Below are 17,814 nucleotides of genomic sequence, written 5' to 3' on the forward strand. Positions count from 1 at the left end.
CACTACTTGTCTAACGCTATACCGTGCCTCGGATGATCCCTACCATGATCGACGGCCGAGGTGGCGCTTATAATATTACATTATACATGTATTATAGGTGCAAATCCAACCGGCAGCAGACAAGTAGGGTTGTCCTTTTTAATTTCGGTATTATTTTCTTTCTTTTGCGAAATATCACCGATATAAATTATGTTGTTTTTGCTTTCTCGATAGCGGCTGTATAATTATATTTATAATTTTGAAATTGAAACTAGTTTTATTGAACGGCCGAAATGAGCAGGGCGCAGGCCAATGTTATAACCGTGCACGGTTTAAAAATATTAAGTTTTATGTTTTATATAACATGTTTTGTTTTAAATGTGCATGCATAAAGTTTATTCTAAGTTAAAAGGTGTTATTTAACTCATGAAGGGTGGATAAAAAAAAAGTATAACTATAATCAGCGCTCTATTTTAAAAAAAAATTCTTGTATGATACAAGGAAACATAATATAATTTTCTCAAACAGTAAGTTTCTATAATGTTTTTAATAATAATTACAGAATAATTTTTAATTGATTTATATAGTTTAATTATATCTACTTCTTAAAGTGAGAATATAATGAAGTGTCCACTTTTTCTAGGATTCAATATGTCGTGGATATTTTTTCTATGGATTTTCGACACATTCATGTATAAATGAATTCATGTATATGTAATATTATATGCTCAAATGAGATGCATTGTCTCTTTTCTGCTTAAGAACCTTGTTTTTTTCTCTTGGTTAACAGAGTCCAAAGTTAAAATTAATTAATGCTCAACGAAGTAAGATTTTCAAAATTACAACTTAGCCTTGTCTAATTAATTACTTTTTTAAAATGATAAAAAATTAAGTTAGTTAAGGTAAGAGTTATCAAAAAGTAGTATTAAATGCAAGTGTAATACTACTTAATTTGAAAACGGAAAAGTTTCAAATCAAGGTAATAATAAATAATAGTAAAATCCTGTTGAGAAATGACAAACCAGTTTCAAATGAAAATTACCACATAATATTTAACACTTACGTTTTTCTTTAAGACTTAAACCAATTAGTCCATTATAGTTTATTTTTAAGGTAGGAAAAATTAGGTGTTTTTTATTATAAACACAAAATAGAGAAGGACAAAGACCCCACAAACATCCGTGTTATAATAATAATAATATTATGAATATGTCACCGCCAACTATCATCAAATAATGTTCGAGTATTTAATAAATAAATGTGTAAGAAGTGGTAAACAATGAAATACCAAATCGACTTTGACTCATACACAAAGCCATACACAACTCGAACTTGTTTTTAAAACATTTCAATTAATTAAGTTGTAGGATATACTTTACACTATTATTAGTGCATATTAAGTGTATTCGTTGTATATATATATATATATATAAAATCAAAGTATTTTATAAAAAAAACATTTTAATAAATAGTTTGATAAAACAAATCCTTTACTTTCCTGGACTAATTATGACTTATTCATAAGAGATTTTCTATAGCTCGTCTATAAATAGTTCTTTTTAAATCGCCTCTAAAATTGTAAAACACCATTGAGTGGTGATATTATATTTTAGATAGATTTTTTTAAATTTGTTTTCTTTCCTTAATTAAAAACTGGTTTAAGATAGCCAAAGGAGTTTAAAGAAAGGCTATCTGAGGTCAGAAAAAATCATTCAGCGAAAAGTCCCCAAAATATAGTCGTCTTGTTACAAAATCATGTTTTACGGTGTACTCAATAAAATGTATGAAACATGCATAATACTGTGTTACTGATAATTTTATGGAATCTCATAAAATCCATAAAATAATGAAAACCTAGTATATAGATACAATCACTGGAAGTCTTTCGTGACACTTATATAACTTAACGTATTAAGTGTGCCGACTAATGCAAAAAAATGCATTGCTATTAAACACTGTAATCGAAATGGCCAGTCTACGAAACAAGTCGATTGGATTAATTATGGAGTTTCCAAGACTATAAAATTCACAACACAATTTTGAATAATAAACAACGGCGTAACCCACTTAATGGCAATGGTATTATTCAACTACCTATACTTACCTACTTATGGTAGATTCCTAATGTAGATTCTTCTAGCGATTAATAGTAATGAGAGTTATGATAATTGTCCGCAGTATAATAATTACATCATCATTAAATTTATGGCTTTGGCCCTCGGAATGAATTCGTACTATAATTTTACTTTTGCTAGTTAATAGTATCGTTACCATAATTTATATTAGATTGTCATGTAAATTATTAATTATAATTAATAAATAACAGATTATTAGGTAAATGAAATGAATACTATTTAAATAAATTTTGATACATTTAACGGAGTATGACACGAAAGGATCATTATCCAAATTATTTGATAATAATACGTACTAGCCTGGAAGGTTTACATGAACTTTTTTTGTGACTAGAATAAAACAAATATGTTTTCTTCGAGAAATCTGAGAGGAAATAATAAAATTAATTTTACTTTAAATTTTTAGTACAATTTGCATATTATAATAATTTAAACCAAAAGCACAAATTACGCTTTGGTCGTTTTATACTCAAAGGATGTTAGGATAGGTCACATGCGACCAATGTCTATGAAATGTGTAAGCAAAGCATAAAAATCGTAGAAAACAAGGATGGTTTTAGATCTCAAAAAATAACCTAGTTACATTTATTACTTACTTGCAACAATTGATCGCAAAATCCAAAAGTAAATGGCTTATTATAGGCAATATTTTGATCGACTTTATCTGTGTTGTATCAACTTAATGATCAAATTGAAAATCATGATTGATGAATTCTCTAGAGGTTAAACAAATATGTTTTTACACATACATACCAATAATACCAAACCAGGTTGTGAGCTATGACATAACACAGTACTGAACACCCGTCAATATAATTATTTTATAAATAAAATACACAAATTGATTGGATTCTGCAGAGCAGTCGGTTGGTCTTGTTGTGAGGAGTATATAAAAAACTATATAAAACCGCCTAAGTACAAATATTACACAGCTGACACATTTTGACGTGAACCGCAAACACGTTAGGTTCTAAAATTACACAATTAGTTTTACAAATTAGGTGAGCCACATTGATAGGAGGAAAAACATCAATCTATATAATATTGTAGATACGACTATATAATTTACCGGTACACCGAAAATATAATCTAAATATGAGGCAATTGCACATGACCTGTCTAACACATCGCAGACGAATGATTTTATTTCACAAGCTTGTTTCTTTTTAGAATTAATTCTACACTCTTATAAAACTCTCCGGAATTTAACGTATAAAAAAATATGAGCTTCGATTACCTTTTTATATCCTTCATTAACGATGGGCTCATTATTTTAAAACATTAAATATTTCCTCACAAATTCCACAACTCTTCTTAACAACATAATATATTATATCCACTAATAACAGAAGTATCATACCGAATCGTTCAAAATGGTTTGATTTCAACATAAATCTGAATATTCAACGAATAAGCAATCACTAATTTATACGGATGATAAACATAACATTAGGTATAATATATAAATATATAAAATATATACAAAAATCAGCCTTAAACTTGTTTTTCGTACAATGTTACTACCGCGTTATTCTGTACTCGAGAGCTAAAACATGTTAAGTTTAAATAGTAGATTTTGAGACTTTAAAATATGATATGTGATAATTGATATTAGGATATCCTTGTGTCTAAATTGTAAATGACAAATTGTAGCTCAACTTCACCATTAGTTAAGGCATATTTTCAAAACTAATAAAAGGAAAAAATATTTTATGACACTCAAAAAGTTGTGGTTATTTTATATTTAAATTTTGTTTATAAATATTGATGGTTGGTCAAAAATGTACTGTATTATGAATTTAAAACTACTGACGTGAAATCTTGTTAAAAATAATCAAGTTTTGGTTCAGTACAAAATTGGGAATCACATTACTATTCAAAATTATGATTCTACATAAAAAAGTGGGTAACAAAGGCGCAACTTGGTTATTAGTCAATTAAAAATGCTGCTATAGCACCGGCAATTTTTAGTTTTTTTGCTTAAGAATAGTTAATTTTAGGAAAGAGTTAAAATGTTAACTTAATCTTCACCATACTTAGGACCAAACCTCATTCTCGAATCTTTTCGAAAATTTGTTTGATGTGTAAGTTTACACGATTTGTTTTAGGTACTGTAGCTGTATATCTTATGAGACGTATAAGTGCGAATGATACAAACATGAAACTTATAAAGTACATGTCCTCTCAGCGTACTGTCCGTATATAGTTAGGCGCATGTAATTTATTATATTGCGGCGCCTTAAGGTATACAGTAATTACCTAACAACACTCGGCGATCGCGTGTGGTGCACATACACAGTAATGACTTTCGATTCCTAAACAGTTTTACACTAGACGTTGTAATATACCTACTAAACATTATTATATTGTGACATCGTCAATTTTATAAATAACAGATAAATTTTGTTTTAAAAACACCCGCGGCACTTGACCGCTTATGAACTAAATAGGCGCCATGCCGCGGCGTTCAAATCTCTAAAGCTAAATTTACATATAACTTATTTATCATATGGCCTCTATGCTCTATATATTGTATACATCATATTATATGTTATTATCGTTACAGTTTTATTATTGTGTTTGTCTTTTATTGCCTGTATGTATGTATATTTATTGATAACTAATACAAAAGATTCAGCAAATTAGAGTTGGAGGATAAAAGCCAGCGTATAGTGATGAGTCAGAGAATTGATAGGTCCTTAAGAAATCATAACTGGAAATTATCAAATAACATTTAAAAAAACGCTCTGATGTAAGTCTGTAAATGGCAAAAAATATTATATAATAACATAAATCACTATGTATAAGTAATAAATGTGATTATAATCAGAGATGGCCAAAAGAAATAATACTTGTATTATTATCAATAAACTTAAATTACATTCGTTGATCGAATATCCAAATAAAATAATAAAATACTGAGTACCAAAATGTTATACAACTTTGTGGACCTGTAGTTATTATCCAGTAAAAATTATCAGCCCTATTATTAGGCTTAATCAAATTTGGAACCAATTTGACTTGATTTTGGAAAAATATAGCTTGCTTTATTTTAAAGCTGAAAAATAAATCATTTATAGAGTATATTTCTCGATTTTGATGAGGAATGGATGCATTTTTTTTTAACTTTTGACCTTATAAAGTATCTTTGATTTGCAATTTCTAATTTTTTTTTATTATAATATATAATATAATAACAACGAAGAATATAATTTATAGACTGACTATAAGAAAAAAATAGTCCGGTGGTTAAAAAGTTATCGTATGAGTCCAAAGTATAGAAAATATATATATATTGTTTTTAATACATAGAAGTAATAAAAAAAATTACAAGTAACTATCAATCCAGCACAAAATTTAAAAAAAAACATTGTAAACCAATCATGATCTTCCCAACATCATAACAAAGATAAAAGCTAAAATAGGTACATTTTTTTTTCATGGAAATTGTTCCCTCGCTGACATTGATATTAGGATAAACAGTTATTTTAATAAGATGTATGTAGATCGATTTTTTAACCTTCTATCCATAACCCAATTAAACATTAAAGTTCAGTTTTGTAAAAAAAATTTCACTTTCCTTATATAATGAAAAAATGATTTTAATTATTATAAAATTACTGTATAATCAATTTGAACATTACTTTTACCTAAGATAGGTAATTTTAGCTGTTGATAATAATTATTTAAATAGAATATTAGATAAGAAACGTGTTTTTTTATTTGCATGACATTTGCATATTTAATAATTTAATGTATAATTGTTTTGTTTATATTATTAGAGGCCCTGAACTGGTTTTCTGATGCGATGCGCCGAGATGCGGATTAGAATTTCAATGACAGACACAAATTCTTACATGCCTGGTTTTGATAATAAAAATATGATAGAAAGAACCATCGCACTTTTAGCTCATGGCTATCTTCCTGTCGTCGGCAAACGCTATTCTGCATCGTGAACTTGTCTCTACATCATTGCAGATGAAACAAGTAGGCGCTAACTTAGGTAGGTCAATAAAATATATAATTGTAACCTACTAATAAAATATGTATATATTTTCCGAGAAGAGTGTGAGACATATAAAATGTATTAATCTTAACTGCTGAGATCTTAATCGACGAATCGTTGACCAGTGTAACACTAGATGAGAAACGTCGCGCCACGATGGGCAATAGAAATTAAAAACCGGATTTCAGATTTGAGAGGTCATTATTTTGACAGCAGCCGAAAAACACATTTTGCGGTTTTATATTTTGTTTTTATTTGATAAAGCTTTTAAGAAAATATTGATTATGCTAAGAAAAAAATTTTACAAGAAATCACAGAAAAATAATTTTTATGAAAACTACAAAACTAATCATCTTATCTTGCACGACTATTTTTTAACTATAATATAGTTTCCGTTATTCATTGTATACTTCAACATATTATTTATATTCTTCCATTAATCTGCATGAAAAAATTGTGTAACTTCCATAAAGAACAAGGTTTTTTCTCGCTTCTGTAAAATTTGGTATTTGGAGCTACATTCTTTGCTAAACAGTCAGGTGATATAATATATATTTGTAAACTCATATTTCATAAAACTAAAATTTTTTAATATAATAACTTTTTTTAGCAGGGTGCTTTTTTTCTCCGTGGGTTTAGACTTGCCTTAACACGGGGCTGAATAGATCAGTGCGACGCGACGGATCAGTAGCGTACAGAGACTAGTGAGTGCAGTCATGTGCTCAAGTAGATTTCAAAATGGTCTTTATTTAATGACCTTACAGGAAACGCTATGTTATACATGATACAACATTGAAATACGAAAACCAACATAATTAATAGTAATTTTATACCTCTGCGTGTACGAGTGGGCCAAGACCGTTATACACATAGTCAATCCCATAAAACACAATGGATGGTAACGAGTAATTAATCGCAATCAAAATTAAACGACACAAAAAAGATTACATGCAAATGTGAGGGAGGGGGGTTGGGCGCGAATGGTTTTTTCTCGATATATTACACAGAGTTAGCGATTGCCAATCTTGGAATCTACTGATCCTTTTTGAATATTTTATAATATAATATGCCTAATAATTATATTCCTATAGCCGCGTCCTTATACTGCCAGGAACAATGCGTCGAAATCATTAACGATTTAATACGCCCAATAATGTCACGACGGGCATTCGGATTTAATTAAAGTAAAGGTAAAGGTCAGATTAGGATATAACAGATACGGTCGTCATGTTTGCGGTTCGCTCATTAAATGTTTTGATAATTGATATTTGGTTTCGTGCACCTATTGTAAACAGTATTATATATTATGTTATGGTACATATTATGTTGTTGTTATTAACAGGCCCATCTATTGCATTTTGAACGGTTAATTATCAGGCACATCGATTTCATTGCGAACGTTTAGAATCGGCATTATAAAATCGAATTTGTTGACCGAAGGAAGTGCCAACCCAAGAAACCGCAATTATTATTATATTACCGTCTAAACCGAAAACTTGTCTCATTATCGACCCATACATACATGTGTGTGTGTGTATTTAATTTTTGTTGTTAACGTTTAAAGATGTAATTAAATAGTATCATTGCATATTATAGGTGTAGTTTGCGTTACGTAAATTATTATTTCACATCAATTATAAATACGCACAATCCACAGATCAGTTAAAATTTTTATTTTTAAAGGTATATATTACTATGCATGGACTGTTATGCATTCCTTTGTTTAAAAAAAAAACGAATTTAATAACTCTCACCGTGATTTTTTACAATGTGTAATTGGATTTTTAACAGTTAAAATAATATCATAAATGATAATAACAGCTGTGAGCTGATCATACGCTAGGTAATCGACAAAATAAATAATAAATTGGTAAAGCAAATGGCCAATAAATTAAATATAATACAATATAAAGTTTAAAAATTATTGCTATACCAGAGATTTGCAGGCTGCACTGTACAAAATAGTAAACACAACATAGCTACGTGCAAAACAAATTAAAAATATTAGGTCGTCAGACAACCAAGATGTTAATTTGTTTTGCATTGCCACAAGTGACATTCCGTATATCATAAAATGCTTAACGTCCCTATTAAATAAAGTTTAACATTATATAATACTTATAAGATGTGTTTTAATAGGCACAGAGTTCATTCATGACGTTCCAATAGCATACGTATTAAAAATGATAATCAAACATTACATAATTACCAATCAAAAATCAAATTATACTTTTAAAAGAAAAATTAAAAGAAACCAAAAAACTAATTTGGCATTTATTATACCTTATATTTTTTAACTCTTTAATTTTAAACAAAATGGCTGGATGAAATCTAAACTTGTATGGAGGAATATAATATCATTTCGGTACCTCTATTACTTTTAAATAAAAATGTATTAATGATTCTACCACAGAATAAATAATAGTTTATATATTTTGACGCAATTTTAGGACTAAAAGGTAAGTACAGTGTACAATATAAATATATACAGGGTGACCAACTTATCGTGAACTACTCAATATCTCACTGGGTTTAATTAATAATGTAATTTTTTTTCCATAATGTCTTTCTACATTGTGATCTTATTTTCTCACTACTATTTTTGTTCTTACCCCTCTCCCAACAAAATAATTTAAATTAAAAATAATACCATGAAGCTTTTATAATTTAACCGGTAAATTAATTGACATGGTCGAATTTTATTAAAACCACTTTTTTCTTAAATATTGCCTATAGAAAACTGCTTAAAAACCAACCGCATGCAATCCCCTTAAACCCAGTGAGATATTTAATGGTTCACGATAAGTTGATCATTTTGTATAAGTATTAAGGTGGTCCTTAAAAAGTCGATTTTAGAATTTTTACCTCGACGTCCCCTAAAATGTTTCTAAATACAATAAAAATAAGATCAAAAATAAAAATTTAAAGGAAAACTCTATAAATATTACTAAAAACAACATAATGGAAATTACTGTTATGACTTGATAATTCCAAATGTTAAACTACTTAAATAAGTGTGCTACACAAATATATAATGACTACTAACTGAATACTTTTGAAAATACCAACTGCATCAGTAGGTAATACTGAAAATATTGTTATTTTACCACACCGATCAATTCAGCCAAAATACTGATATTAAAAAAAAAATGGCATCAGTCTTAATCCATTTATGCACTGTGCATACCGTATAACAATTGTTTACTAACTTTAAAAATGTCTTTAAAAAAAGACTGAACGTCTATTTGTGCCGAACATGCCTGTCCAATTATTTACAATTAAGACTGTTTTATTAATAACGGAAGTTACATTTAAAAGATGGAAATAAATGTAAGTACATCTCCATTGGCAGTGCAACTAGTACGTGTAATTTCTTTATTACAATATCATGTAGTTTAACACGTTAAATAATTTTTAAATTAACGTTACGTTGCCCTAACGATTGTTGAATAGTTTTATTGAACGCCTGTTTGTGTCATAGTCGTTATAACTAATCAGAAAAAGTAGGGGTGGAGATGGAAATATTGTATAAATTTAAGTTACCAATGATTACATTCAAATGAGTTTGACAATTCAACTTCCCGCTATAGTATCAATACAGACTAATAAGCAGTGATTTGAACCTCCCAAAATGCATGTTTCCTAATATATCACTTCAAAGTTCAAACTATGCTCTATTAGACTCGCTTAACACAACACCTATATCAATTAATTACGAATGAATTAATATCAAAAAATCAGAAGGAAATCGTGAAAAACTCATTTTCACTTTCACCAGAGAAATTGAAAACCAATATCAAACTATATACGTAAAAGTATAACCGAAGAAAAAATTAATACGTATACAAATATACCAAATGTGTGTACCTCAACAGCTTAAAGGATAACACCACTAGAGTCTAGAAGCAAAAACTAGCCGCATCAAACCATCCAAAATACATTCTTATCCTCGACGACTCTCTAAGTGATCTAAAAACCATAAGCAACACATGACGACGAGGTATCCTTTCTGATTCAAAACATAATCCTTAATTTTATACAAACTATAAAATTTACATGGATACCACCACATACGGAAATAAAAGGAAAAAACCGATAAAGCCACCAAAGAAGCAGTCAACTCAAACGAAACCGCTCAAATAAATTGCGTCAATTATTGACCTTACCACCAAAAACGACAATTTAAATATAAATGCTATGATTTGACATTGAAACTCACTAACGGACAACAAACTTCGAAATATAGCAGACAATATTATCGTTGCCTACTTTCCATCAGAATGTTACAGACAGAAACAAACTGTGTCAGTCGAATTCTAATCACATCATCACCGACTGCCCAGAATACGCATCGGCCTAGGTAGAACATGGCATTAAAAGAAGGCGACGTAAATAAATTATAAAATAATACCGTTTTTAAATTGTATCAAACTGTACACATTAATATAACATAACATGTACGTAGTATAGAAATTAAGAGTTTAGTAATAGCCAAATAATTGTATATACTATGCGGTTAATACTTGGTTCCTTCTTGCGAAGCCTTAACTTGATAAACGAGAAAATGAAAAATTCACTGCACATTATTGATCGTAGGCGGTCGGCGATCACACGCGCTGCAGTCTTATCCGTTCCGTATACCGGTCAATTAGTTGACCATTAAAATTAATTCATGGGTTTTGTTGTCCGTTTACAGAGCAGCAATAATTTTCTACACGTAACGGGATGCCACCGCGGTTTACACGCATATTGTACAGTGTAATGATAAAAAACAATTTATTATTATTATAATGTGGGCTCTTCTCTGCCTGTTCTGCTGATCGGCTAAATGGAAGTTTTTCATTAACCTCCGAGACCCTTGGTGGCAATAGCGGTGGCGGCGGCCGTGTAATATTCACAGTGGAGACCCCACCGGATGGCCGTGCAATGTGCAATTGGTCTGTGTTTCCGATTGACCATACAGTCAACTATTAACTATAAAAAAAATAATTATTATCAACTGACTGCTAATTGACATAGTGATCTAATAGCTGCCGTCCTTGGCGATTTTTCTTTTCTTCTCCGTTTACATGCATATTAACATTAGTACAAACGATGAATATACATCAAATTCACATAAAAGTAATAGCGTTTTCTCCTCTTTAATTAAAATATTTACAATAAATAAAATATTGCAACTATTATTATTAGTCGTCTATCTCTATGGCATTACCTTATTCCTAATTGGACTAATTAAAATTTTAAAAATGAACTGAAAAACTCCGAATTTTTTAAATAACCCATATTATATTGGCTCATTTTAAATTTATACACCAGGTATATCCAAATTTTAATTTAAACAAAACTCATTGTTTTTTTTAGTTCTTAATATAATAATATAAGATAATACAAAATAATTATAATAGTTTAATCTTTGGAAAGTGTTAAATAACATTTTTGTTAAATTTGTTTTATGATGAAAATATGTTAAATGATGCATCTTTAATCGTTTAAAATAAGTTTAATTTTAATTTCATTAAAAACGGCATTTAGTATGACATAATTAGCAGTTACATTCAGTTTTACATTTTTTTTCCTGTAATTTATTAACGAATCTTATGCAATTTATTTATGGAGTTACCCTTCCCATACTATAATCAACAAAATACTTGATAATACATTTTTTTTTAAAAGTATATTGTATTGAGTTCAATATTTTGTGTTTTTTGATCTGAGAAAGCAATTATAGTTTGGCAAGTAATTAACAAGTATATATTTATTTAAAGTTAAATTTATTTCAGTGAATAACATTTCGTTTTTCAAAAGTTGGAAAGTTTGAATTTTGTTCATGGCACTTTTTATAAATAAATTAATTTTGATAGTAAAATATGTAATAGACACATAAGTAGATATTAAATAAATATCGCTGCTCTACTGTCAAAAAAAAAAATATAATTTTAATTGTTATGGTTATGACCAGATTATAAGACACAAATTTGGGAATTTGGGGCAATTTTTGACGAAATTCCATCAATGCAGCATTTTTTGCCAATGTAAAACGATTAAGCATATTACATAGCTGTTTTACAGCTATTGTTGTCAGCATACGCCCGTTATACAGTGTTATCGGTCCAGACCAGTGTAACTGGGTGCAAAGTGCCTAAATGATCTATACGATTTTTGTTTGTAGGTAGGTAGGAATCGGGCGATTAGATTAGAGTACGAGACGGGTATGCGCACGTTGAATTGGAATTGTACGTTTGTGTAACAAGAGCGAGTCTGTGTGAAATATTTAGATGGGGACAAAATATTGAACTTTGTGCACAATAAAGGCGATGACGAATAATGACGCCGTTGTATATAAATTACGAGCCCTACACACACACACACACTTGAACAGTTTAAATTATCATAATCTCTTAACAATCCTTAATTGGACGGAACTGTTTAGAGCCGACAGAGGCGACACGAAATTATTATACAGCATTGGCATACGATCTCGCGTACCCGTCGTACACACATTACTGTGGTGGTCCCTTAAAATTGTTGGTTATTATTTATTTACTTTACTCGAGTGATCGAGCGCTCAAACTAAGCGATTCGTGTGATTGTTTTTTTCTTTGTGGTCATTAATTTTACTTGAGCAAAGACGGTAGAGTACAAAAAGTAGCCCTTAATATACACAATGCTGCGCGAAATTATGCTGTTGTGTTTGTGCTACGGTTTGTTGGACCGCACGTCCGCCGAAGAGTCAACCGCGGGTTCCTTTCCTTCGGTGTACGAACACTGTGGCAATTTACAAGTACAAGAGCACATCCAATTGAGAATGGTAAGTACACTGTACAGGTAACATAAATATAGTGAGGTCGACCATGGAAAAAAAAAAATTTTAAAACAAATAACCGGCTCTAAAATTAACTAAACAAGATTACTATTCAAAGATACGATAAACTACAATGCAATGTAATATTATGCAAAATAAAAATTATGAGAAATCATATACGAAAAGTATTATATAAAGTTAAAATAACCGTGTTGGCTTTTTCAGTATTTCACAAAATTAAATTAAATTTCAAAGTATTTATAAGTATTTATAGTAACACTTTAAGACTTTTTAAGATATCAGCGGGTTTTCAACTTTTAAATTAATCAGTTACGATGAATAGATGTTTTGATAACGACAAAGTTCCAAAAAAAAATGTCGATTTTACACTGTCGTCGCCAAAAATGCGCAATTAATAAACAATTATTACTGGCAATTGCTTGGCGGATTCGAAAATACCAAATACTACTTTAGTTATTAATACTTGAACATTTTAAACGTTCATATTGTATTTTACTTACACATTTTTGTAAATTTGATCTTTTTTTTGTAACAAAAACCAAATACATTTTTTTTAAATGTTTATACTTTAGACTTTAATGAAAATTATTGTTGCCAACATGATTTGATTTTTCCCTATCATAATTCATTAACTACCATTATACTATTTCATTTAGATTGCTGGCACATGGTATGTAATCGAAATTTTACAACACAAGACGGACGTTAAGTTATACAGAGGCGACACGATAGACATGGAGTCGTGTCCCCACGTGTACATGGAGTTCGATGGACTGGCCACTGAACTAAAAATGTTTTGGTATGAAGAAGCAGTCGACGTAGAATATACATTTAAAATATATGACAGAATGGCATCTCCCGGTTACTGGGTATCTGCCGGAGCCCAAAACGGTAAAAAATAATTATTTTATAATTAAACATAGCGATTTAAAGAAGTACAAAATACTAGACAAATATTGTATATACAATTAAAAAAACGTATGAGAGAGCGCCAAGAAAGGTGTTTTGGACAGTACTGGTAAAAACAGTTCCCCAAGAATGTATGTAAAAAATAATAAATGTTTGTGTGAAGGAACGAATATGAGTATAAAGAGTGTATGTGATGGAACAGAAGAATTTTCAGTGATTTAGAGTTTAACAAGGGTCAACATTAAGCCCATTTTCTTTTTTTACTTAGTAATTGGACTTAAACGAGTTAAGAAATATTGACTGATAGGGATTTGTGAAAAGAGATGATTTATATGTTATGTATGTAGTATGATATATGTTTTATATCGTAATACTATCTTATATAACATAACATTATATGAAAAACTTTAAATGTTTAAAATGTCTATGTTTTGCTTCATTCTATTACTAAGGTACACAATTACCTATTGAAATATTTCCAATTATTACTATAAGATATTAAAAAAACAGCGTAAAACTTAACATTTTGAACAACTGCCGTTTACTCTTTGTTTATATGAACCAAACTGCCGAATTAACTAGATAAATCCGTCTTAACGCATTGACGACTCCACTAAAACGTGGTTGTAGTTATGTTGATTTTTGACCACCCAGACTCAGCATAATTTATTATTAATCTATATTGTTGATTGTCAAAAACGGGTTTTAAAATGTTATTTAACGCAATAATATCATTAAAAATTATGATCAATGTGACTTTTATACGATTATCTATATGAACTACAATAGGTGCCTATAACATTTGTATTATTCAAGTTTTTTGATATAAAGATATCTAGAGATGGGCGAAAACTAGGTACCTATAAAATACAAAATAGCATGATGACACATACCTGAGTAGGTACAAACTACAAAATACACAATACCCAACTATTTAAATAAAAATTATAAAATACGTATACAATACAAAAAAAAATTTAAGTAAATTTCTTCAAACTAAATTGTTTTTATTATATTCCAAATATTTTACTCTTAACGGTAAACCCGAATGAATTTCAAACTGCACATATAACTTATCTACATAATTTTGATGTATATAATATTTTCAGTGTCTCTAAAAGAAAACGGAAAATACAACCAGTTTGCAGGGTCGGTCCACGTCAGGAAAGCAGTTAGCGACCACTTGGTTTTGACCTTTTGTTCGCCCAACAGTGAACTGTACAGTGTGATCTTGGCCAGAGAAAAATGGCTGCACATCAACGACCTGAGAAGTATTACAAACCAAATGAACAGACTTAAGCTGCCAATCACACAGACAAAGAGAGCTTGCCGCAACTCCTCTTCGACAATTCAAAGTGCATTCTGGCTAATGGCGGCTTTTGGTTTAGGTCATTTCCTCATTAACCGCTTCAAACAACTCGTCTGAATTTTTTTCTTTAATTTTACAACAACAATAAAAATAGTTTGTCAGTTATTTTTCTTATGATATAAAAAGTCTTCATATCCTACTTAACGATAACATAAAACTCTTAGGTTTATAATATTGTCGACTGCAACCTATGTTTTGGTTTAAACATGAGCAATAATCGAATAATTCAATAAAAATAATCGAAAAAGGATAACTTTATGTGCTTGTCCATTATTCAAGGCTTTTTTCTTAACCTTCTATCAGTCGCACGGTTTCCAGCCACTCTTAAATTAAGTGTATTTTTCACGTGAGTCACACAAACTACATAATGTGACTGGTGTAGTGTGTACACTTTTACCTCAATTAAAGATTAAACCACCCAAGTATTCTTGGTAGCCTGCCGGGTCTTCAGTATTCTTTAGAAGAAATTTAAGTACATTTTGATGAGGAAAAAATTAATTTCAACAATATTTCGTGTTCTACAATCAAAAACCACCTAGAAAAACAATGTCGCTTACTTTTTTTGGCCTAGTATCATCAAAATGAACCGTTCACGTATGTCATTTTTACACGAGTATAACTTCTTATGTTTCCATTTCTTTGAACGGCCAATGCAGACAAGCAAATATCGTTACCTATCTTTAAGAATATGCGATTATGTTTTATTACCAACCCAGCAATAATACATAATTATTTTTGGAAAAGCTTTTGTTTTTTAATTTCCCCTTACCAAAACAACAAATTTTCTCTTAAACAATTTAGATTTTAAGTACCTACCTAACTGATTTATTTTTTTCGAATATAATTTTATTGTATACCTATGTATGTATAGAGAACAAAATATATACTTTTGCTTAATTTTCTAGATCTCTGTAATTTTTAAATAGCAATAACGCTATATCGCATAATATGCAATTATTGTTCATACTCAAAATAGTTTTACGTTAGAACGATGGCGTGATTTTCGCATGTTCGTTTTAAAAAAAATGTCTTATCTTTTTAAATGTATAAAACAATGATTAAGCCTAAGGAAAAAATCAAAATGTGTATTGTATTATAATAATATATTATTGTTTGTGTGTTTTGAAACAAACCTACTTTATAAAATCATAAATCTATTTTTGCAAATATACTTATAATTTCTTTAATAACACTTATGTGTAAATGGCTGCAATGGTTTCTCGTGATCAAATCAAAACTTACATAAATTTATGTACGCTAAATAAATATAGCAGGTAAAATTCGTTTTAATTAGGTACATCTTCAAAATTAATTTTAGAATTTTTTTGCTACACATGTATGAAAATGGCCTAATCCTAATTATTAAAATAATTTATTTTAGTTCTCGTTAAAAAATATTGTTATATTGTAATTATTGACATTAGACCCATTATTTACCTTCAAATTCATCTACAGCAAAACGTCAAGGTATCTACAGTTAGATCTAAAATAATTTGTAACACAAAAATATCTACCTACTCGTATGATGTAGGATCTTAAAATGCGCGTAAAGACGATATTTCAAAAAATACTTCAATTAACTTTAATGGTAAGATCTAGTTGATATTTTATAGACATTTAGTAAGTATACTACTATTATAAACGGTAAAACAAAAAATAAATTCCCCTTTCAAAAATAAGAAAATTGACGGTTTTTTGTGTTTAGGTCTGAAATTTGCACTTGTGGTATAACTTATTTAAACATAATATTATGTACAATAGTATTTAGGATATTTGGAATTATTAGGTCCCCTTTCCTTTGCAAGACTCTAGGCAACTGGGTAAAATATATATAATTAAATAACGAATAACAATTGAAAACATTTCAACAACAAATTTCTTGAAATTAAAAGATCAATTTTTTTTCTAATAACTTGTTTTTGATAGTTATGAGATAAATTCTTTTACATCTCCGCCATACACTTCCAACTACATGGGGTCATCCATAGTAATCAGATAAAATTATTCGAAATGTATAAGTTCCTAGAAATAAAAGTTCCATAACAACAATCATTTAAAAGTTATCAGAAATAAAATTCCTGTTCGAATTTGCATTTTCTTATAATTAAGATAATTGTTTACCAAAATCTAGGCATTTAAATAATAAATTATTTTAAACAGTTCATTATTTATAATTTCAAATCATCTTTTATATAAATACATTTTTATTTGACTATTTTAAATAATTTTTAAAATAAAAATCGTTTTTATTTGTATTTAAATACAAAACTGTTTTAAGTATTATTAAATTTAAAATGTGTCTAAATTGATTTTAACCTTTTTTTTTACATATTTGTTTAAGTAAAAATAGAATTGTATTTATTATTCGAGTTCATATTTAAATAAAAAAACATTCGAACAGAAAGTTAATACAAAAATAAATTATTTGAATAAAAAAATAATTTGAAGAATTCGAGTTTAATTAAATGTTTACCTAACATCTTTTTAAGTGCTTTTATTGTTATAATATATCTAATTATTAACCAATAGGAAATGGTGAAATTTAAAATTTCTAAGTTACAATTTAAATTTATCGAATAACATTGTTAGAGAT

At 29.0% G+C, this 17,814-nt stretch overlaps 1 protein-coding gene across 1 annotated transcript; it reads left to right on the plus strand.

Annotated features, from left to right (window-relative positions):
- Positions 1–12,571: 12,571 nt before the first annotated feature.
- On the plus strand, positions 12,572–16,317 carry LOC126842840 (uncharacterized). The gene is made up of 3 exons (XM_050580029.1): positions 12,572–12,928; positions 13,600–13,834; positions 14,962–16,317. Exons 1-3 carry the CDS (start codon positions 12,785–12,787, stop codon positions 15,276–15,278), a joined length of 696 nt encoding a protein of 231 aa, XP_050435986.1. The 5' UTR covers positions 12,572–12,784; the 3' UTR covers positions 15,279–16,317.
- Positions 16,318–17,814: the final 1,497 nt, after the last annotated feature.

Source organism: Adelges cooleyi, unplaced genomic scaffold, assembly GCF_023614345.1.
Source record: "Adelges cooleyi isolate 19-005CV unplaced genomic scaffold, UGA_ACOO_1.1 ACOO_flye_CR_arks_rails_tigmint_CR_PRNA_108, whole genome shotgun sequence".
Taxonomy (NCBI): domain Eukaryota; kingdom Metazoa; phylum Arthropoda; class Insecta; order Hemiptera; family Adelgidae; genus Adelges; species Adelges cooleyi.